This window comes from Lycium barbarum, chromosome 11 (genome assembly GCF_019175385.1).
Source record: "Lycium barbarum isolate Lr01 chromosome 11, ASM1917538v2, whole genome shotgun sequence".
Lineage (NCBI taxonomy): Eukaryota > Viridiplantae > Streptophyta > Magnoliopsida > Solanales > Solanaceae > Lycium > Lycium barbarum.
The window spans coordinates 104780845-104804417 of record NC_083347.1 but is presented as its reverse complement, the minus strand read 5'-3'; the positions used below and the strand labels follow the sequence as shown (position 1 = coordinate 104804417).

Here is a 23573-nt window from a genome sequence, read left to right as displayed (position 1 = left end):
ATTTTCTATTATAATATATATTCAACTTTGGTAAGGCAGCTTAGTAAGCTTATCTTCCGGTGTTTCCTCTTCATACGGATTAGAGTCCTTATTAAATGTAAAGTGAGAAATTGAAAGTACCACTCAAATTACTGAACTAAATAATTTAACTTTAACATTTAAAAATTAAATTGAAAATACGCATTGGGATAATGTGTGAGTGTGTATGCACGACACGTCTTGCATAAATTGATTTGATATAAACACTAGGTGTCGATAAGTTTTTACCATTATTATAAACTAATTTAAAAATACAAATACAATATCCAATATATCACTGACAGCAGGGGCGGAGTCAGGTGGTGGCTAGGGGGTTCACCCCAACCCACTTCAACGAAAAATTACCCTGCATATACAAGGTTAAAATTATTTTTTATGTAAATATATAGATATTGAACCCCCTTAGCTTCTTCTTTTATTTACTCCTTTATATTTTTTAATCCCCTTAGTGAAAATCCTGGCTCCGCCATTACTGACAGAGTGTACTTCTCGTTTGTGTAAAAATTTGCGCAAGTTCAGTAAACATCACCATTTCAATTAACCCGTGAAACTATTAAAATCGAATGTGAACCTGATGCCTTCGAACCAACAATTTTGTATAATAAAAACACAAGATACCTGTGGATGCTAAATGAGCTTGTAACATAAGTAAACAAGGCTTTGAAAGGACAAATTTGTTCCATGAAACAAGTGGTAGACAACAGATCAATCATCACATTACAGACATTAACTACTAAGCGTCTGAAATATGAGTTTAACTAAGATAATACTGGTAGTTAATAGATCACTTAACAGCTAGCTATAGGTAAATTTTTTATAGCAAGTGAAGTGATCCATCACAAGTAAAGTTACATTGATAGTGAAAATCAATTAGACCGTCGATGTACAATATAAATCCTAAGAAACGTGGATATCGGAGGATATACTATGTTGAAATAACTTCAACTACACCAATGACTTGAAGGAAACATTCCAAGTTCCCTATATTTAAAGCAAAACTTGAACATAACAAAAGTTTTAAAAAAAAAAAAATTGACGCCATTTAAAAGCTAACAATATGACCAGTCTATGACGGGGAAAACTGCTGTTAAGGCACCAACAAGCGTTCGACTTGCAACCAATTTGATTTCTCCAATACTCACATATTTCTTTTAGTTCAATACCTCAGTATAAAATGCTGGATTTTGTTGTGTAAGTCCACTGTTCTCCAAAATGATTTCGCTTCTCACTCCAAACAACCAAAGGAACTGAGTAATTAAGATAGGACCGGAAACCACATGTGTTGAAGAGTGTAAAATAGGATCCGCAAGTTGCACCATCCAATACCGAGGTAAACCCAAACATGAACGGAAGTCCATTCCTCACAAATCAATAATCAGTTGATTCAAATTCCTCTTGGATCCTCACAGCTACGTTCTCTCACTTCCAATGAATCAAGTCCTTGGATCACAACCCACTGTAGCATCTTATGGTCCTCCAAAGCAGAATACAGTTCAATCAGCAACAATGAAATAGGAAGTACGGTACTTTAGGAGATCAAGCCTCCAGATCATGTTTGAGAGCCACCCATAGGAAAGATGTACATCCAATCCATATTCTATTGCAGAGGAGAAGAGAGTATGAACATGGAAAACCTACACAGTATTATTTGTTTGAAAACAGTGAGTATAGGCCTGATATATCTAATGAACAAGTTACTAAACTAGCTACAATATCAACGGGATGATTTGGATGAAAGAAATATATACTAGCACTGGTTTAACCCAAACACAGACAGATGCTATCAGTTTCGATCTGCACCTGTGACAGTGACATTTTATTTCTCTCCTCCTCCTACACAAGTAAAACTATTGAGCAAAGCTCAGGGAAAAGAGGAAACATTAAGAACTGATGACTGCATTGACAACCTTTAGAGGGTGAATCGACTCAATGTCAACTTTTTGACCTGAAATGTGCTTACATTGCCTCTTTGATAAACTTTGTTCTGATACAAAGCCTGCTTAGGTACCAAGATGAGACAGAAAAAATGTTTCTATATTCTTTTTTTTGATAACCACGAAATCCCCGAGAAATGTTCCCATAGATTATTCATACCTAGACTATATCCTCATGTTATTTCAATTATTATACTCAAAAGGTACATAAATCCCATTCATAACTGTCCATTTCACACTGAATGTCTTCTCAGTTTGTGTAATTTCATTGATCAGGAACTAGAACAGCTGCTACTTTATGATAAAGAGGTCCAACGATGGACTAATAGATTATTTTTCAATTAACTTGGACATACAGGAAGTACAAAAAGCAGTATATACAATGGAAACTCTTTTGTCTCTATGATGCCCCAAGGGGTCATTTGGTAGCTGGTTAAGAATAAAGTTCAATTGACAATAGTATCCTTATCACTTCCCACTTAAATATTTTCCTTTTCTAAACAATACTTTTGTATAATTTTTAATATAATATTTTGTAAAAAAATAAAATATTAATTATAATTGTAAACAAATATTTTAAATTTAAAAAGTACATAATACGTATTAACTTTTAATATAACAAACCAACATTCAAAGAAATAATTTATGCATAACTAAACCCTGCATAACTAATACCTCAGAATGTCTTAAGGCATACTAGCGTTGCGAAATAACAATACCTGCCCTGGACGTTGCCTAGAAAATACTTCAGTCTACCGAGATCTTTAGTCTGGAAATGCTGAAAGAGATGTTGCTTTAAATTAGTGATACCATCTTGATTATTGCTAGTTATAACGATATCGTCAACATAAACCACCAAATAAATACACAAATCTGGAGCAGATTGTGGATAAAACACAGTGTGATCTGCTTCACTGCAAGTCGTGCCAAACTCCTGAATTACTGTGCTGAATTGACCAAACCATGCTCTAGGAGACTCTTTCCGACCATAAGTGATCGACGCAATCGACACACCAGATTAGACTCCCCCTGAGCAACAAAACCAGGTTGTTGCTCCATATAGACTTCCTCCTCAAGATCACCATGGAGAAAAGCATTCTGAATGTCCAACTGATAAAGAGGCCAATGGCGGACAATAGCCATGGATAGAAAAAGACGAAAAAACGCTATTTTAGCCATGGGAGAGAAAGTATCACTGTAATCAAACCCAAATATCTACGTATACCCTTTTGCAACAAGACGAGCCTTAAGCCGATCAACTTGGCCGTCCGGACCAACTTTGACTGCATAAACCCAACAACAACCGACAGTAGATTACCTGAAGGAAGAGGAACAAGCTCCCAAGTACCACTCGCATGTAAGGAAGAAATCTCGTAAATTATAGCCTGTCGCCATCCTGGATGAGAAAGTGCTTCACCTGTAGACTTATGGACGGAGACAGAGGACAATAATGATAAAAAGGCATAATGGGATGACGACAGACGATGATAACTTAAAAGGGTATAATGGGGGTTAGTATTACGAGTGAATCGTATATTGATTAGTAGGAGACAAGTCCGCAATAGGGGCAGGGTCCAGTGCAAGACATGAATCATCTGGGCCTGATGCTGGACGTGGACGACGATGATAAGTCAGAATTGGCGACGATGTGGGTGGAGACGTAGATGTAACTGTAAATTCTTCAAAAATGGGCATGGGTAAGACAGATGGCGCTGTGGATTGAAATGTAGAAGTAATAGTAGATTCCTCAAAAGTTGGTATAGCTAAGACCTCAGATATGTCAGAATGATCAGAAGAAGATGTAAAGTAAGGTCGGGACTCAAAGAATGTGACATCAGCTGACATAAGGTACCGATGAAGATCAGGGGAGTAGCAACGATACCCCTTTTGAACCCGAGAATAACTAAGAAAGACACATTTGAGAGCACGATGGGCTAATTTATCTTTACCAGGGGTCATGTTATAAACACAACACGTGCTCCCAAAGACACGAAGGGGAAGAGTGTATAGGGGTGACTAAGGAAACACTACCGAATAAGGAATTTGATTCTGAATGGAAGATGACGGCATCCGATTAATTAAATAGCAAGATGTGGGAACTGCATCACCCCAAAAACGCAGCGGAACATAAGACTAAATGAAAAAAGTGCGAGCAGTCTCAATGAGGTGTCTATTCTTCCTCTCTGCTACCCCATTTTACTGAGGAGTGTATGGACAAGGTGGCCGATGAATAATTCCTTGGTGAGTCATAAATTGCTAAAACTGGGAGGACAAATATTCCAAGGCATTATCACTATGAAATGTACGAATAGAGACACCAAATTGATTTTGTATTCAGCACAAAAACTCGAGAATATAAAAAACAACTTAGAACGATCTTTCATTAAGAAAATCCAAGTACATCTTGAATAACCATCGATGATACTAACAAAATGACGAAATCCTAAGGTTGAACAGACTCTACTAGGACCCCAAATATCATAATGGGCTAAGGAAAAAATAGACTCCACGACTCTTAACACTACGTGGAAATATAGTACGAGTGTGTTTCCAAAGTTGACATGAGTCTCAGTCTAATTTGGACAGACTAGACAAACTAGGCACCATCTTTTGTAGCTTGAACAAACTCGGATGTCCTAATCGTTCGTGAATTAAGTCTGGAGGATCCGTAACTAGACCTGCTACGGAGGAATTAGGAGTAGAGATAAGGTAGTAAAGGCCTTGTAATTCATATCCTACGCCAATCGTTTGTCCCATACTGCGGTCCTGCACAAGAAATATTATGGCACAATTTAAGGCACGAGTCAAACGACTGACGGATGCAAGATTAAAAGGACAACCAGGGACATAAAGAACAGAATTTAGAGTGACAGAGGATATGGGATTAGCTTGTCCAACTCCTTTTGCTTTTGGATCCCATTGGCTAAAGTAATAGTGGGAAGAGACGGTGAATAATCAATATTCAACAAAAGTGATTTATCACCAAAAATATGATCAGAAGCTCCGGAGTCTACAACCCACGATCCAAGGGTATTAGATTGTGCGATTAAGGTAACTTGTGGAGATGTCTGGTTACTTGCTCGATACTGAAGACACTCATTATATTCTTCTTTGGATAAATAAACCTGTTGATTACCTGTAGTGGCAGTCTGAGCAACATGAGCATTCTTGGGTGGACGACCATGCAGAGAATAGCATACTTCACGAGTGTGTCCAAACCTATTATAATAACTACACTTAGGTCGAGATCTGTATACTTCACGAGTGTGTCCAAGCCTATTACAATAACTACACTTAAGTTGAGATCTTCCAAACCGACCTCCTCGTCGATTCTTCAAAGACTGTGATGTTAGGTTTTTGGATCTCCTCATTAAGAGTTCTGAAGAAATCATAGGACTTGAATTTCCAATTCCCGTGTTTTTTGAGCAAAAAATATCAGATCCGGAAGACATCTTGTGAGATCTGAAGTTTGTAGCCTAAAATCTGAAAAATTAAATTGCCAGAATTCAGAAAAATCAAAACTTGCAATCGGATCTGGGAAAAAATAGTCCTGTCACTAGAAAAAGTAGATCTGATCTCCGGAGATTCCTCGGAATCAGGAAAAAATATTACGGGGGTAGGTTCGATACAGAGGGGCGAGCACAAGCCAAGAAAAAATATCGCCGGAATCTGGTCGGAGAAGGGCTCACGTGCCAGTGCGTAAGATCTCGTCGGAGTTCTGGGCCGCGCGTGGAAGACTTGTTGCAAGGTGATGGTTACTGGGCTTTGGTCGCCGGAGATTGTTGGACCTTGTGGTGGTGTTGGATTTTGCACAACACCAACGGAAACAGAGATAGTTGCACCGGAAATTGCACAGTGCCTTTTTTCCCACCGGATATCACTGTTAAATTGCACAGTGATTATGGCTCTGATACCATGTGAGAAATTATGAGAGAAATTATTATTGAACTTGTGTCTTTACCACATTACATCGATTCCTATTTATAGGCACTATATCCCAATCTTTTTCCAAGTAGGATACCATATAGAAATCCTATTCCTATTCATATTCTAACAGTAGAAATTGCTTCGACCCTTGGTCACTAATGATGAATCTTATATGTGTAAGAGTGAGAAACAGGAAAAGTAGAGCGAGGGTTGCATCGACTAGTCTTGAACAATCCCGATGCAAGACAGTGTATAATTCTAGTATTATTTGTGACTTCTCCAACATGATGCGTACTATGGGAATACTTTGGGGATTTCTCAATCTGCGCCAATTTTTCCCGCACTTGTATAGGAAGATCCTCTCTTACTCCTATTCCACAACTTTTTAACATTGTTGAACTTTTAAACCAACCGCCACCAGTAGTTGATGAATCAAACCAGCCACCACCACCCCCTGCTGAACCAAACATGTCAGATCCATTGTCAACTAAAATTAGCAATATTTTCAGTAGATTGCCTGATCTTGATCAAATCACAACTTTTGGTGACCTTTACAATATTTTTCCACCTAGCAATGATGCACCAATGATAAATGAAGCTGGACAATCAAGTAACAAAGCAAAAAAAGCAAGAGAAGTTGCTGGAGAGAAACAAATTGTAAAACAGGGACATGTTTCCTCTAATGTAGAGGAAGAGGTTCACTTGGTTGATGAAGATTAATGAAAAGAGTAAGCATCCCTTTAGCGACATAGTTCATTCGGGAGAATGAATTGTTTCAGTGAGGAGAGAATTAAGTGCTTTTGAACCAATGGAAATAGCTGCTATTGATATTTTATTATCTATTGTTGTTTAACGATATAGTTGGTAGGTATAAGTCTCTGTTTATATTATCTAGGATCAAGTTGCTATCCAGCTAACGGGGAAAAGTTTTTATTGGTATTGTTGGTGTTAGCTGTGAAGAATTTGAACGTTAAAGAACCGCTTGCTGGCAGGTATAAGCTTTTGTTGGTGCCAGCGATAAGAGTGGTCAACGTTTAAATAACGTTGGCATGTAAATAGCTAACTTCTAAGTTAATGTGAATATTATGTTTCAAGTATTAGTGGTCTTTAACTTTTGAGTTAATAAATGTATACTAAATGTTTTGGCTTTGTCTTGGAGAAGATATTGATCATGAGAAAGAAAGGAACAAATACATACCCGATGCGTCAATCCTCCATTATATTGAAGCATCGGGAGGTAACTTCTTAAATTAAAAGGTTATATGTAAAGGTGAGAAACTACATCACATGAACTATTGAAACACTTATTGATATTCTTCTTATATAAGGAAGATCTGCAAATATCAACACTGTGACTTTGGGATATGGCATCAAATTGCGGTGTACATGAACTAGAAATGCTTAAGTGTTTTGTTGGATTAATAGAAGGTAATAGACATTACTTGTTTATTTCAATAGTAGTGATTAAGTTTAATAGTGACTTCAAAAGAGTTGTGTTCCACTCCAAGTTATTAGTTCTTTCTTATGATTGTCACAAGATGGGAGTTGCAAAATAGCCACTTTTCTCTAGCTTTGGTCTTCCCTTCTCTTTTATCTATTTCCATTTCTCCTTGTAATTTTCAGATTTTCTAAGAATATTGACAACATTCTAGAATTCCTTTCTTTTGTGAGATTTAAATACTCCTTAATGGAGTAATCTCTTTTTGTTGGGATAGTTGATTAAGCTTGATATATTTATAATATAATCTCAATTTAAATACATGCTTGACCTGAAGCTTTTGATTTCCATTTCTTATATGGTGCTAGAATGGTAGTTTTTATTAATTATTATTATCACATCTCTCTATCCTCTCTCTAAGTTATTTTTATATTAATTTTGTAATTCTCACGAACCAAAATTAATATATGATAACTAATGGGTAAAATAGTAGAGTGAGTGATTTTTATTGATCTACCATTCCACTTCTTTAATCTTGCTTGCTTCCGTTTTAATTCTCACGGAGAAACTGTTGCAGGCAAGATTATTGATTTGCAGTTAAAATAATGGCAAGAGGTTTTTACTATCTTTCAGCACCTTTCAGGAAAGAACATTATTTATGTTTAATCGTCACTCGGTCTATATCAATTTATTTACATAACCTCACGGAGTGTTATTAATTGATTATTTCTAAGTGAGCCAAATATACTTGTATAACCAATAAGCAATTATTCTAAAGAGAAATACATGTAAAAGTTGAGATTTTAGTAATATTATCAAGTGAATTCCATGATTCCCAACTCTTTTTAAATATAAATCTTCCGGAAGTGGGTTTTTTTCGATTTAAGTAACTTAAATTTCAAAACACTCTCCTTGCATCAATTTGATTCTCTCAAATAGTAGTCAAAATATTATTAGTCCGTAGCATAGAGTTCCCAATCTCTATGGGACGATATCAATATTTGTACTAGAATTTCACAAAGTACGAGCAGGAATTATCTACACACCAACCGCTCGTCAAATTTTTGGGTCATCAGGTTTCCTCCCACCTCGCTCCTCTCCCCTTTCCTCCCTCCCCTTCAATATAGAGAAGCTCCCAATGACCATGGGTTAACACCAGGATCTGCTTTGAGTCAGCATTTTTCCATAGTTATGCATTAATTAACCAACAGTATACAAGACGAGATTTCATGATCCATGCTATTTGCAAATAATGTTGTGCTAATTGACAAAACTAGCTAGGGAATCAACCAAAAAATTCAACAATCAGGATAACCAGTGTTGCCTCAATTTTTAAAGCTATATGCCGCATAAACCGAATCCTGATCAGTGGCCATAAAAATAAAAAGAATGTCGAAGTAATAGAGCATGGACAGAATTAATTATAGCCAGAAAGTACCTCAAAATACTGACTATATACAAAGCGCGCCCATGTCGGGTGGCCTTGCATCAGATTGTTTTGAACTCGTAACATTGACAGGTGGAACTTTCTTGCCTTGCTTTTTGTCTCTCCGACCCTTTCCATAATCCATTGTATGGTTGCTGAAAAAATATACCATTGCATGAGAAAATAAAGAGAAACGGAAATCCAAGTGCCCAGAACATTAAGTTAATTAGGAAACAGAAGATGCTGCAGTTGATTATATTTACTTCAAACCCAACAATATATAGGGGATTTTTCTGAATTTAATCCAAAGAAAACGGGTGGAAAGATAGATAATGTGTCTCTTCAATTTATCGCTATATTGCCATACTTGTGCTGTCAAACTTCATAATATGGAGAGCCCACTAATCCACTTATATATCTTTAGCACAGAGGCTGTGCTAGAAGCCATATTTACAATTCACAAGCAAAATATGTCCTTCATGCACGAATCACCTTAGGGCTTAGAGAACACAATTTCAAATTTTCATATCGATAGCTCTCCAAGATATCCTTGTAGACTTTATTCCAAATACAATCTAGTCCAAACATATGCATAGTAGAAGAAGATAAACCCATGCATAGAACAAGCAGAACTCTAATAGCATCCCATAAGTTACAACAAGCTAATGGCATTAAGCTGTAGAAAAACAATTACCGCAAAAACAAATTAACAAGATCAATGAGGCTTCAACAAACACTCAGGAATAACCAAAAACAAAGGTAGTCTGTGACAACCATACACTGTATAGCTAGTGGGTTGCTTCCCAGCAACTGATCCACAGCAAGACTTGTATTTCTTCTTTGAACCACAGGGACAGGCCTTATTTCTTGGAATTTTCTACAGCATCAAAGAAGATGAAGTTTTGATGGTCTTAATAACTAAATCCAAGTCAAGTTTCCAATTAGATATGAACAAAAGAAAAAAATCAACACATATTTTAAAAAGATACAAAAGAATTCAGGTTGTTTACCTTTTCATCTTCCTGGGAGGTATGTTTATCAGAAGCTCCTTTTGCACTACAGTCAGAGGAACCTTTTTCACAAGGTGAGTCTCCAGATTTGGTATCATGCTCTCCTGGAGACCCTAGAAAGAATGAAAAGGTTGAGAAGACAAAGTGCTGGCACCAAAAGTAAAGAAAAAACTATACCAGTTTCCGCGTCCATGATAGACGCAATAGAAAGGTACTTCCAAGTGTTTGTTTATGGGAATGTATCTTGCCTATCAATTAATGGACACAACAAAAACTTGTGACCTCTTTCTCTCTCTCTGACAAATTCTGGTAGCATTAAGTGGATTTCATAATATAAAGGTGTTTCTTCCCAACCCAGCAAGCCCTAAATATTGCTGGAGTAACTGGTGAATGGAAAGGGGTCACCTTTACAGAGCCTGGGCTAAGAATACACATCAGCTCACTGAGCACAAAAGCATGAGAAGGATGGGTTCCCCAGAGTGAGAACCATTATCAAAGAGCACGTAGAAAGAGTATCCACCTAAAAAAGTTATGACAATAATGACAGCTGGATGAAAAAGAATACTTCATCTTCATATCTAGAACACAAGGTATCAAAAATGTATTTTGCCTCCTACTATGCATTTAGGCAACCCCAAAAAGGGACAATGATAGCATGTCAAACATTACAGAGTGTATAGGAGAAAAAGCTTTCTACCTAAATCCCACAGCTCTCACTATCTAGGATGGACACATCTAGCTTCCTTCTCATGCAGACGGATTTCTCATAGCAGTAGGAAGAGGTGAAGAAGAGAAAGAAAGGGGAAACTTGTTTTGGCTTTTTCAATTAGGTCAAGAAAGTCAACCAGCAAAGCATGAAGTAAAATGAATGGTTCTGTAACTCCTACAAAGTAAAATTCTGACTACATATTATCAACCTTTTGTTCGAACTAGTTACTATTTGAAGAGTTAAACAAGTTCCTCCTCGACCACAATTTTTTAAACTTCTTTCTATTATTTCTAATCCTGAAGTTAAGTTCGAGTATTACTCGCATAGCTACAAAATCTATAAATTTAAACTAGGTTAGTGAACTTGGATAAGATGAATAGGCCTCAAAACTCAAACCCAATAGAAGTAGAGAAAATGAGGAAAAGGAAAATGTGTCACCAAAGATGTTTCACTGTTAATCCTGGGCAACCCACTACCATATGGACAGAAGTCCGTATTTCTCCAATGAAGTTCATTAAAATTTGAATATCTACATATGCAAAAGGTTGACACGAATAACAAGCCATCCTGTTTCTATTTTCATTTGTCAAAAACTCATGAGCTTGGGAGTCCCTGATGATTATGAAAACCAGAATTTACCATGACTGCAGTCTCAGCGAGATGAAATAGGCATAATCACTTTAAAAGCAAGTGGAAAAGAACTGACAGGCCATTACCTTGTGGAGTGCTTGCCAGACAAGAAATGTTATCATTTGCATTTAACTGGTCCTCGGATCCTTGTTCTGCAATTAGAAATTCTAATGCAGCATCAACATCACCACCAACTTGTTGTAAAACCTAGAGAAGAACAGATAAATAAGAAACAGATATCAAGTACAGAGATATGTAGGTTTCTTTCAATGCTCAACAAGTTCCACATCATCGAACAAGGACAGAGCTATTGGCAAATGACCTGTTTCACTTTTTCTCTGTCATCACACCCACTTCCAGCCATAACCACTTTGACCGATCCTACTTGAACAATATTCCTACCAGTGTCTCCCTTAGACTTGGCAGCAGCTATAACTTCACGAGATTTTGCTGAAAGATCAGCATCAGCCTTTTAAATAACTGAAGGTTATTAGAATTCTTGCAAGAAATCCCAACTTATTGTTATAATATTGCTAATCCTTCACAATAAATACGAAAACTTGAAATGCTGTAAACCTTGATAATAATTGGGCTAGCTGGTCCAGTGCAAGAGTCTTCCTTCAGCCGGATGCTATTGTAATGCTCTCCGTCATGATATGAACTGACAGTAAATTAAAAAGTCAGTAAACAAATGTGTGAAAAATAGATGAAGGGGCCAAGAAGTAATGGATGAAGGGGAAAAGAAGCACAGAAGAAAAGCCAAAGGATGTTCCTTTTTAACCCAAATAAGTGGCTCTTGTTTCAGTAGACAACCAATTATCTCAGAGGGTTGAAGAGGCCACCACTATAATCATTTGTGCTGCTAATAATCAATTATTTATTAACAAATACGAAGTGGAGGTTAGCCTCTACATGATCTGGAAGTGTCCTTTGTTATTTAATGAAATGGACCAAAACAGTCTGTCAATCGCCGGTACAGCAAAAAGCTAGACACACCGGACACTCCACAATGGAGAAAGAAAGAGACATTAATGTTGAGGAGAAACAAACGAGGAGGGAAGGGTGTCCAAGCTGCTTATAAAACTTGAACTGTCAGCTATTTTGCAAGACCATGTCTATCCATATAGGGTTTAAGTCTTGCCTTGGAACAAGAGAAAAGAAGGGGTACTGAATAATAACCTTAAATCCCCCAAACAACCAAAGAGATAGAATGTTGTGAACTTTACAACTACTTGAAAAGCAAAGCAAACAGCCAAACACAGATTAAGAAAAAGTAAGGGAAAAAAAGTAGTATTTAAAATGAGTTTCTTGGTTTTCTCCGATTCCCTTACTGCAAGCAACACCTGTGTGCATGCACAAGAAAGGAGAGGGAGAGACGGAGATATCCAGGTAGCAGGATCAAGTACTTGGAAAAATTACATCACTTGTCATGAACTTTTACAGAACGCTTGTAATAGCTAAAAGAGAATGATCTCCATAAAGCTCCTTTTTACCAGGCGAAACGAGAATTCCGCCATCTACTCCCCACCCCCCCACCCCAAAACAAAACAAACGAAGACTCTGAAGTGAAGAAATAAACAGTAAGCATGAGAACAACTAGGAGAGGAGAGTACTAATGGAGGAACAAGGTTGCAACATTCAGCTGGGTCTTTGACAGAACAGAAGCTTCAAGAAAGAGGAGATAGAACTAGATATCAAGCATTGGCGCATATCATAGATTAGCACCATAGCGAACGTGCTCATCCTCGTTCAGTTAAATTATAAATTACGACCATGAGATCCTCTTTTTACTCTATATGGATGTAGTTAGAATATACAAAATTTAGACTGGTCCCAGAGAAAGTAAACCCAGAACAAAATAAAACAACTTTTAAGTTCACTAAAGTGCTAGCTTGTCTATTCCACATAGAGGTCTTTTATTCTCCAACAGCTAATATATTAAAATTCATCTACCACAAATGTCAATTCTAAATGATCTAAGTGTATTAATGAAAAGGAGTCGTATCAGTCCTCCAACAATTCTCCAGCTAAGAGACATTCCTGATAAACAACTAAAGAAAATCATGCAGTGGAGGGGTTCAAGACCATACAAAAGCATAAGCAAGTGAAAACTAAAATGTCATATTCTTTCCACACTTACAGATGAAGCATCCGAGATTCACGGTTGTCAAAATTCTGTATGTACCAGCGAGGTGACATATGCTGTCCACATTGGATTTAAATAATCAGTCAGTCTAAGATCCCTTGAACATCAGGTCAGAGCATTATGAAGTGAGCAACTTTGATGTTTAAAAAACTAGGTGTTCTATAGCATCAAGAACTGACTATACGTATCAGAGGGATTAAGTAGGGAGAGAAGACATACTCGGTGAATGCATATATTGGTATGAGTAACAAGAGAAGCTGCTTGTAGTTCCATATGTCCAGCCCAAGTGCCATCCTTCTCCATGGACTCACAATATTCATCAAATGGTACATCATCTTCAATAAAAGGCTCAAACGTATCACGGTTATTCTGTTAAATAGCTCCACTATTAGTCAGATTCGGTGTTCTAAGTACTAGAGAACATGACATAACAGCAGATGTAGGATATAAGAACTAAGAAAAAAGTAATGTTTTGTGCTACGGTTCATCATGTGCCATCGACAATCATATGTTTAAACTTCACCACACAGTCACATCAACAACATCTCCTCAAAATACAGGATGTTCTTTAAGAAAGAACGATTTTCCTCAATCAGCTCAAAAATTCTAGGTTATTTTCAATCTATTCCAGCTTTGACTACTAGTGCGAATTGTGATAAAAATTAATAACTAAAACAGGTTGCAATTGAGTTTACCAGTAATTATGATTTACGACTACACATTTCTGAATCAAAAGAGCTTGCTGAAAACAAGTAATATCTCCATATAAGAGAGCATTTGGCTAACAAGCATCATGACTATCAGAACAATAATTAGTTCAAAAACTTGATACCAAATGTCCCAAAAAAATTAATAAATCAATAATTTTGCACTCTAAGTTTAAACAGAACTAAAAACTCCAACCAATGTCCATTTGTAAAGAAAGAAAAATAAAGGTCATAAGTAGAGAAGGTGCTTCCTCATTTCATCACACCAATTCAGAGAGAAATATAAAGAGAATTGAGAGCAGGTTATAGACAGAGATTGGAAATAGTCTGTGCAAAATTAAAGAGTGTGAGGTGTGTTATAGTGAGGTGTACAAAATAAAGAGGATTGTTTCTTTGAATCCATAGTAGTCTTTTGAGACTGCCCAGGGTGTTAAATTTTTCACTATAGTGGTATTGTATTGCTCCTCTCGAGTATTACATTCTCCACGCTACAAAGACCTGGGCTCCTTGTTATTCAAAAGAAACCACCCTCTTTATTTTATACACCTCACTATAAAACCAATTACACTCTTTTTTTTTCATAGACTATTTTCTATCTCTGCCTGTGAACTGCTCTCAACTCTCTATATTTCTCTCTGAATCGGTGTGATGAAATGAGGAAGCAGTTTCTCTATTTATAGAGTTTTTGCTGCTCACCATAACCAATTAAATTGGTTGTACGCCTACTTTGCCAATTTGCAAGATTGCAAATTGATTATGCAAGTTGCTCAACTGCCCAAGCTTCAAAACAAACCAATCTTATTGCTTTTTTTGTTTTTCTTTTTTATTAGGTCCCACAAACAGAGATTCCACCACCCCTCTCCCCAACCCACCCTGCACATTAGTCATAGGAGAGAACTATATATTAAAATACGACAAAAATGTCACAAGCATGGTTCAGTTCATCCTGGACAGAATGTGGCATTTGTCAGAGTATAATATAGAGAAGAGTGGCGGAGGTAGCAACTTTGGTGAGAAATAATGGGAAATAAGCTCAAAGAAGAGAATAAAGGTAGATACTTGAGAGGGGAAAAAGAAAAGGGGATAAAAACAGTAGGCGTTGAAGAAACTTAAGATTCTAAGCTGCTACGTCTCGCCTTGTCAAAATGGAATCTCCTTCGTAGAACTGTAATTGATCCCATCTGACTAAGAATCTCAATGCAGTTAGAGATTATGTCCTTGCATATTTTTTACCCAACATCCATCTATCATATCAATCATTTGTGCCTCAGAACCAAACTAGTTTGAATTGATTATGAACCCGCTGAATACATCCTCAATCCTCAACTAAATTAGGGGTTTTTGGTTGTCTTTTTTTTTTTTTTTTTCTGAAATTGGTAATGTTGTACTCCTCGGCATTAAAGATATGCTGGCAACCCAAAAGAGAATTACAGAGAAAGGAAAAGAAGATTACAAAGAGCCTAAAAGATCTACCATCTGTTCAGGAGTTTTTGGTTGTCTTAATTAAGGTTTTTTAGAGTATATTAATAAACTTAGAAAGTGTATCCCTTGTGACCAACATTTTTAAACTATATAGTCTCGACATATCAAATGCAGATACCACAGAAAAATGCAAACCTTTAGAGAATAAGACTGGACTGCACTTCTTATATTATTTGTTAACCATAAATCACCTTATTCTTTGAAATCCCAAAACCGCTCTTACCCTTCCTCTTTCGGGATCTCATATGAAACCCTTGGTAGTAGTTGTGAAATTGCATGTGTCTGAATACCTAGTTCAGTACAAGTTTAACACCTTCTAATCTGTTCTACCTCTTATCCCTAGCATTCCAGGCTTTCTTATTCTTTGTTACTTCCAGATTTTGCTAATTATGCAGTAATCCATCCAAAATTTTAATTTGACCCCGATATCCCTCTTCTACCAATGTTTTCCATACAATAGGATAATCGCAACCATAATACACATAACACTAACATGATAGGTACAAAAAACCGTTCCTGGGCGTATCATAAGTGTATCTTGCCTTCAATGGACAAGATTGCGTGAAAATCATTCCATGTCACCTGATAGTACATTGAAGCACAATCAAGCCTTCTAAGGAAACACATACCCTGATATATTTTACAGTCATATCCCGATATTTCTCATGCTCCTCCTCATTGCCTTCCAACTGATCACCTAATGCCCTGCATAAACACGATGATTAATTAGCCTTTATTCCAGCTCCAGTTACTATAACATGTATCATGGAAATCCCAAGAACTTACTGCATATTCACTAATCAATACATCACTTTGATAAGAAATGGACTTTAGGCCTAATTCAACCTCAAAACTAGCTTAAAAGGTGAGAATTTCCCAAGACCAAAGAACCCATACCCACCAGATGTTGGATATTTCACATCCCCGCACGCCCAAGACCGGACATCTTAAGAGTGGACAAAATAAAACGGGCACCCAACATCGGGTAAACCGTGAAAGGGATGGATCAGGCTCTGATACCATGATATGAAATGGATCTTGGGCCTAAATCAATCCCAAAAGCTAGCTCAAGAGATGAGGAAGAATTGGAATTGGGTTGGGAGCTAAGAGAGATTGGAAAGGTTTAAATAAGAGTGTGCCTAGCATCTTTCCCTCTCTCTTATTAGAACAAGGAAGGGCACAACCCCAATCAGCTCGAAAACCAAGACCATATGAAGAGACCAAAGAACCCATACCCAACCGATGTGTATAACGAACCGGTTTACAAATTACTTCATCAATGAAAAAGAAATTACAATTCAACTTAATATTATGTAAAATACTGCAAACACTAACAATTGAATGGAAAGATTGAATTGAAAATACAAGGATAGATAGAATGGGAATGAGAAGCTCAGACTAAGAATGGAGATGAGAGAAATAAGACACTTCACTCAACCTAAGTTACTCGGACTCTGCAAAAATGTCGTCGGGTGCGTGTCGGACCCTTCAAAAGTAGTGTATTTTTGGAGAATCCGACACGGGTGCGGCAACACTTTCAAAGAGTCCGGGTAACTTATCACTCAACAATACACACAACCCCTTCATTAGGCCACTTGCCCCCTTTAACGTGCTAACTTTGCTTAACCCGGATCCCAGAGTAAATCCACTCTATTGTTGGGCTGTTTAGTTCTCTTGTTCAGCCTCAACTTCACCTCAGGCCCAAGTCCATCATTGACTATGTTATTACTTTCTTGGTCTACCAAGTCCATAACAGGATTCATAACAATGTGGGATATTTGACATACTTAGAAATACAAGGGTAACCAAATGGGACTTTAATATAGATTCACATGATGTCTTGTGCATCTCTAAACCAAAAACTATAAATGTACATTGAATTCACATACACATTCATTCTGATTCTGATACAACTCCAAATAAACTGACCAATATGTAGAAAAAGGGTAATCTTATTAAGCACAAACCTGAAGAAACAATTTCCATCTGCCGTCACTTGAATAATCTTTAAGCCCAATGCATCAAGCTGAGCTCGAAATTCAGAAATATCAGCCTGCTTTCCGTGCTTTTTAGCCTGTCACATCGGCGTTGCATCAACACAAGGACAGTAACATAGACAAAAAAGCACATAGACTGGCATGTGTGGCCAAAAGTGCTTATTTGAGAAAGTTGCGGTGTTTGGCCAAGCTTTTAGGGAAAAAATAAGACTTTTTAAATGGTAGCAGAAGCTGTTTTTCAGAAGTTAAAAACAAAGTACAATTTTCCCCGGAAGAACTTCTGTAACATTTACCAAGCACAGAGTGCTGTATTCCAATCAAATAAATTAGTTAAACACAAACTGCTACTCTTCGCCAGAATACTATTTCGAAAAACAATACTAACAAAATAATACAGATTTTGAAAGCATGGCCAAACCGGCGATATTGGGAAGCACACTCAATCATATATACCAATTAATTTGTTAACTGACATTAACATGTGGTAAAATCTCATTTAGACACATCAAATAAATTTGATTAACAAATACTAAAGGGAAAAAGTATAGATTAGTATTGAAGGGAACATAACGTACATGGGATTGTTTGTTGGGTTTGGATTTTTGATGCTTGGTCTTTGCCATTTCTCTTCTTCTTTAAAATCGTCAATTGGTTATTTCACAAACTTCAAAAAAAAAAAAAATAGATCAGTTGGGTCTGTGACGAGGTTCGCGCGGCGACTGGGGTTTACGGTCTGTCGATATATCATCTACGGAAATTTGTTTTATGGCCCTGCCATGTGAACACACTTCTCCAAAAACTTAGAGCCCGTTTGGATTGGCTTATAAGTTGGCTTATAAGTTGTTTTCAGCTTTTTTGAGTGTTTGGCTGGTCAGCTTAAAGTCATTTTATGCTTAAAATAAGCTCAAAAAAATAATTGGACCTATTTAACTTAGTTTATCTAAAGCAGCTTTTAAGCTGAAAACAGCTTATAAGCCAAAAAAAATAAGTTGGATTACCCAACTTATTTTTTTCAGCTTATAAGCTGCAAACAGCTTTAAGCTATAAGCCAATCCAAACGGGCTCTTAGCCTCTTGTTTGGATGGTCGTTACCCATGGTTTCTTAACGTACAGAAAGCCCTTGCTAGCACGGCCCAATATAAAAAATAGTACCATATTTTTTTTTAATTCATTTTAAAAAAAATAATATATTTTTATATTTAGAAATCATTTAACTTAAAAAAAAATTACCTTTAATGAAATGATTTAAATCCATATAAATATTTATGACTTATTTTAGACCACAAGTTTCAAAGATCTTTCCTTTTTTTTTTAAACTTCGTACTTAATCAAACTATGTCACATAAATTAGAATAGAGTGAGTACCTTTTAGTAATATAATTATAGAATTTTTATTATAGAATGTATTATAATTCAATTAATTAAAAATATTAATAAATTATTTTACTTAGTCCGCTCTCCCATATATGACTTTTTTGGTTTGATTCTCCAATTGAAAGATTTGAAATACACCTTCTCCTCCCGAGTTTCATCTCATCATCTCTTTCTACTCAACAATACTGAAAAGCGCTTTCATGTGTTAACATCTATTGTGGTCTTAAATTTTTAAGTATAGACCAATTTCATCATTTTAAGAAAATATGTGTATACGTTTCTTGACCGTTTATATTTCGTCTTCTTGATGTTATTCCTCATTATTTGTTTGAGACGTATGTGTCTGGTATAAGTTTTAAATCTTTTGGTTTTATGACTTCTTTAGCGGCTTTTGTGCTCAATTTAAATCGTTATTTCTTTTTTCATGAATTTCTCTTCTTTAAATTTTTACTAAGCATACCTTTACCATTTTCTGAACTTACTATCATTATTTAAATGTCCTATTTTTTTATTTTATTTTTTTGCAATTGTCTCCTACTTCTTCACGTGTACCCCACCTTAATTATTTTTTTTGCAATTGTCTCCTACTTCTTCGTGTGGACCCCACTTTATTTTTTATTTTTTTAATTATCTCCTAATTGTTCATGTGGACCCCACCTTAATTTTTTTTTAACTTCTACTATTGTAGAAGAGTGGGCCCCACCTGATTTTTTTTTTTAACTGTATTAGAAGAGTGGGTGAACGACGATCCAACTCACTCTTCGAATATAGTAGAAATAGTGTGGTATAGAAGGTGTTTGGATTGACTTATTTTAAGTGTTTATTAGCGTTTGAGAAAGATAAAAAATAATTTTAAGCACGTATTCTTAGGCTAAAAAAGTATAAAAATAAGTCATAAGCTAAAAGTTGGGTAGAGCCCGCTTATGACTTTTAGTTTTTAGCTTATAAACTATTTTTAAAAAAGTCAATCCAAACACTCATAGTATGATATTGTATTGTACTTTATTAATGAAGAGAAAATACATAGTTATCTCCCTGGAGTTGTACCAAATTTTTAAAAAGACACTTTAACTTTGCGACTATGACCCCTGAACAATTTTAAATTGGAATTAATACATCCTTTTTCAGCCACCTAGCATAGAGAATGTATGCTAGGGAGAGAGAGGACCTAAAAAATGATGAATTTATTTTGACCTAAAAAATAATTGTTTATATAATTTCAGGAAGAGAGGGATAGACCAAATGCAATGATAATAGCATAAAATGGTGGAGTGATTATTTCTTTCCATTTCTGAAGCTAAGCACACCTCCATTGTTGTTTCAGTGAAGCTTACGGTTAGGGGAAGGGCAAAAGGTGGGGGTGGAAAAAATTTAGATTTTTGTTTGGTGGTGATTTTAGTTTTTAGAATTTGATTAACTGGTGGATTTGATTTTCAAATACTGATTTGTGGTGGTTTAGAAACTATTTGGTGGAGATATAGTGAAATTGGTGGTTGTTGCAGTGGCGGTGATGGTGGCGGCTTCATCTGAGGAGCTTTTACAGTGTTGAGATGAAGAAAGAGAGAAAAGAAATAGAAAAAATAAAAATAAGTATTTAAAAATTAATTTAACACGTGAAAAGTGACAATTATAATTGGGATTGACCAAAAAAGAGGGTCTATATACTATTTGTTGTTCAAAGGGGTCATAGGAACCCCGCAACGTTTAGGTGTCTTTTTGAAAAAATATGCCTACTTTAAGGGGGTTCCGATGTATTTTACAATGTTTGGATGGACTATATCATCAGTTGTGGTTTAAAACATTTTTATTGTTTGATTTGACTGTATGGTACTGTATAATAACATGTAAGTTTACTAAAATACTCTTAACCCTTAATTATAAACTAGTTTATACATATTAATAAAACTAAGATAAAGAATAAAATAGGAACTTTTAAAACTAAGCAAGTGGTGGGTGGGGGTGTTCATTAGGTGGATGTTGGGGGCAGTAGAGGGGTAGGTGGTTGTGGGTTGGGGGTAAGGGTGGGGGTGGGTGATGGAGCGTGGGGTTGGGTGTGATAGAGGTGGGTGGGGATATAATGGAGAAATAAAATACATAACCACGCAAAAACCATTAGATCCATGGTTACAAAAATTAAATTTTTTAATAGTTATATAACCACGAAATTACAATGGCTTTACAACACTATACAATATAATTTAAGAACAATGAAAACAAACATGGTCTCATAGGAAACAATAGAATAATGAACCACGGGAAACAACCATCCAAACAGGAGGTTAAAAAACATCGCTTTCTCCTTCCCATTGGTGTTTGAATGGACACAAAAATTTTAAGAAATAAATAAATACTTTTGAAAGTGATCTAAACAAGTCAAAAGAAAATTATGGCAAATGTGTGTCATATAAATGGGACGAAGGGAGTAAAAATGTTGAACTACTTTTGATCCGTTTTGAAATGAAACTTTTTCTACTCACATAAATTCTCATTTTTTAAGTTAAATTTATATTCAAGTACAAATTTAAATTTCAAATAGTTGTTTCATATATCACTTCTTCTTTTTTTTCAAATGTCAGATTTTTCATATCCAAACGACTACTAAGTTTATGTGAAGATTAAACTTAAAAAGTATCCGAAGTTAAGTTGAATGGAAGTTATAGTTGTATACAACTATGAAAATATGGCTGAACTTTTGTGGGTGAATTTTAGGAAAACTTGATAATCCTAAAATTTAATTTTCAAATTTCATAAGTTTTAAGTTGGAATAATAAGTCAGTTTAGCGTGGGCCCGGCAGGTTTGGAGTGGCTGACTAGGTTGTTTAATGTCATCTTTAAGACGGCATTGATGCCCGAAGAATGGAGGGCGAGTGTAATGATCCCTCTATACAAGAATAAGGGAGATATCCAGAGTTGCAACAACTATAGAGGTATCAAGCTGCTAAGCCATACTATGAAAGTGTGGGAAAGGGTGGTGGAGGTGAGGGTGAGGAGAGGTGTGTCTATTTCAGAGAACCAGTTTGGATTCATGCCGGGACGCTCAACTACAGAAGCCATCCATCTTGTGAGAAGGTTGGTGGAGCAGTATAGGGAGAGGAAGAAGGACTTACACATGGTATTCATCGACCTAGAAAAGGCTTATGACAAAGTTCCAAGACAGATCCTATGGAAATGCTTGGAGGCTAAAAGTGTACCTGTGGCGTACATTAGGGTGATCAAGGACATGTATGAGGGAGCCAAAACCAGGGTAAGGACAGTAAGAGGGGACTCAGAGCACTTTCCAGTTATGATGAGGTTGCATTAAGGATCAGCTCTTAGTCCGTTTTTATTTGCCTTGGTGATGGATGAATTGACACTGCAAATTCAAGGTGAGGTGCCATGGTGTATGTTGTTCGCGGACGACATAGTCCTGATCGACAAGACTCGTAACGGAGTTAACGCTAAGCTGGAGAGTTGGAGACATACTCTGGAGTCTAAAGGGTTTAAGCTGAGTAGGACCAAGACAAAGTACTTGGAGTGTAAGTTCAGTGAAGCACCTCAGGAGGCTGGCTTGGAAGTGAGACTTGGTACCCAGGCCATCCAGAAGAAAAGTAGTTTCAAGTACCTTGGGTCTATTCTGCAAAGCTGCGGGGAGATTGACGATGATGTCACACATCGTATTGGGGCAGGGTGGATGAAATGGAGGCTTACTTCCGGAGTGCTATGTGACAAGAAGGTGCCACCAAAACTTAAGGGCAAGTTCTACAAAGTGGTGGTTAGACCGACTATGGTGTATGGGGCGGAGTGTTGGCCGGTTAAGATCTCTCATGTTCAAAAGATGAAAGTTGCCGAGATGAGAATGTTAAGATGGATATGTGGCCACACCAGGAGTGACAGGATTAGGAATGAGCATATTCGGGATAAGGTGGGGGTTGCCTCGGTGGAAGATAAGATGCGAGAAGCGAGATTGAGATGGTTTGGGCATGTGAAGAGGAGAGACACAGATGCCCCAGTGCGGAGGTGTGAGAGGTTGGCCATTGATGGTTTCAGACGAGGTAAGGGTAGACCGAAGAAGTATTGGGGAGAGATAATTAGACACGACATGGCGCAAGTACAGCTTACCGAGGACATGACCTTAGATAAGAGGGTTTGGAGGACCCAAATTAGGGTAGAAGGCTAGTAGATAGTCTCGTTTTCCGTTCTTATTAGTAGTCGCATTATCGCAATATAATTTCTTCTGCTCAGATTTCTGCTATTATCTGTTATTTCCTGTGCTTTGATTATCCTGTGTTATCTGTGTCGCTTGCATTATTTCATTTCATATCGCTTTGATTCTCTTAACCTTATCTGACTTCTTTTTATGCTTTTATTGAGCCGAGGGTCTTTCGGAAACAGCCGTCCTACCTTGGTAGGAGTAAGGTCTGCGTACACTCTACCCTCCCCAGACCCCACGATGTGGGATTTCACTGGGTTGTTGTTGTTGTAATTTTTAAAAATATTATTTTAAAACAAGATCTATGGACAAACAGGGCCTTGAGATTCTCTAATTTTTAAGAAGTGATTTTTAATCAGAACCTAGATAATTGAAATTGTTTGTTCTCTCCGGAGATGGACTTACCCTTAAGGGAATGGGTCCATTGGCACTTGTCAGCCTCAACAAAAATCTTGCATATATAGGACTCCTGTATAATTTACTTGCCCCTCCCAAAATTAATCATAAAAGTTTGATGGGTGCACTGATTGAGCAATTTGCCCAAGTTCTATCTCGTTATTAACTG

At 36.7% G+C, this 23573-nt stretch overlaps 1 protein-coding gene across 6 annotated transcripts; it reads right to left on the bottom strand.

The window, feature by feature from the left end:
* Nucleotides 1-868: 868 nt before the first annotated feature.
* Nucleotides 869-18237, bottom strand: LOC132620443 (OVARIAN TUMOR DOMAIN-containing deubiquitinating enzyme 7). 6 transcript variants are annotated; one of them, XR_009574911.1, is made up of 13 exons: nt 18021-18235; nt 17416-17522; nt 16078-16153; nt 13479-13628; nt 13254-13315; nt 11690-11774; nt 11436-11582; nt 11200-11320; nt 9775-9887; nt 9544-9641; nt 8777-8919; nt 2693-2751; nt 869-1673 (listed from the first exon to the last, which is right to left on the bottom strand). XR_009574911.1 is itself a non-coding variant. In XM_060335116.1 (12 exons), exons 1-11 carry the CDS (start codon nt 18066-18068, stop codon nt 8790-8792), a joined length of 1128 nt encoding a protein of 375 aa, XP_060191099.1. In that variant the 5' UTR covers nt 18069-18235; the 3' UTR covers nt 869-1673; nt 8777-8789. The 6 variants fall into 6 exon arrangements, 5 of the variants coding, with proteins under 5 accessions (XP_060191099.1, XP_060191097.1, XP_060191101.1 ...); XM_060335116.1 differs by lacking the exon at nt 2693-2751 and having other exon boundaries at nt 9775-9878; XM_060335114.1 differs by lacking the exon at nt 2693-2751 and having other exon boundaries at nt 18021-18233.
* Between the last annotated feature and the right edge of the window lie 5336 nt (nt 18238-23573).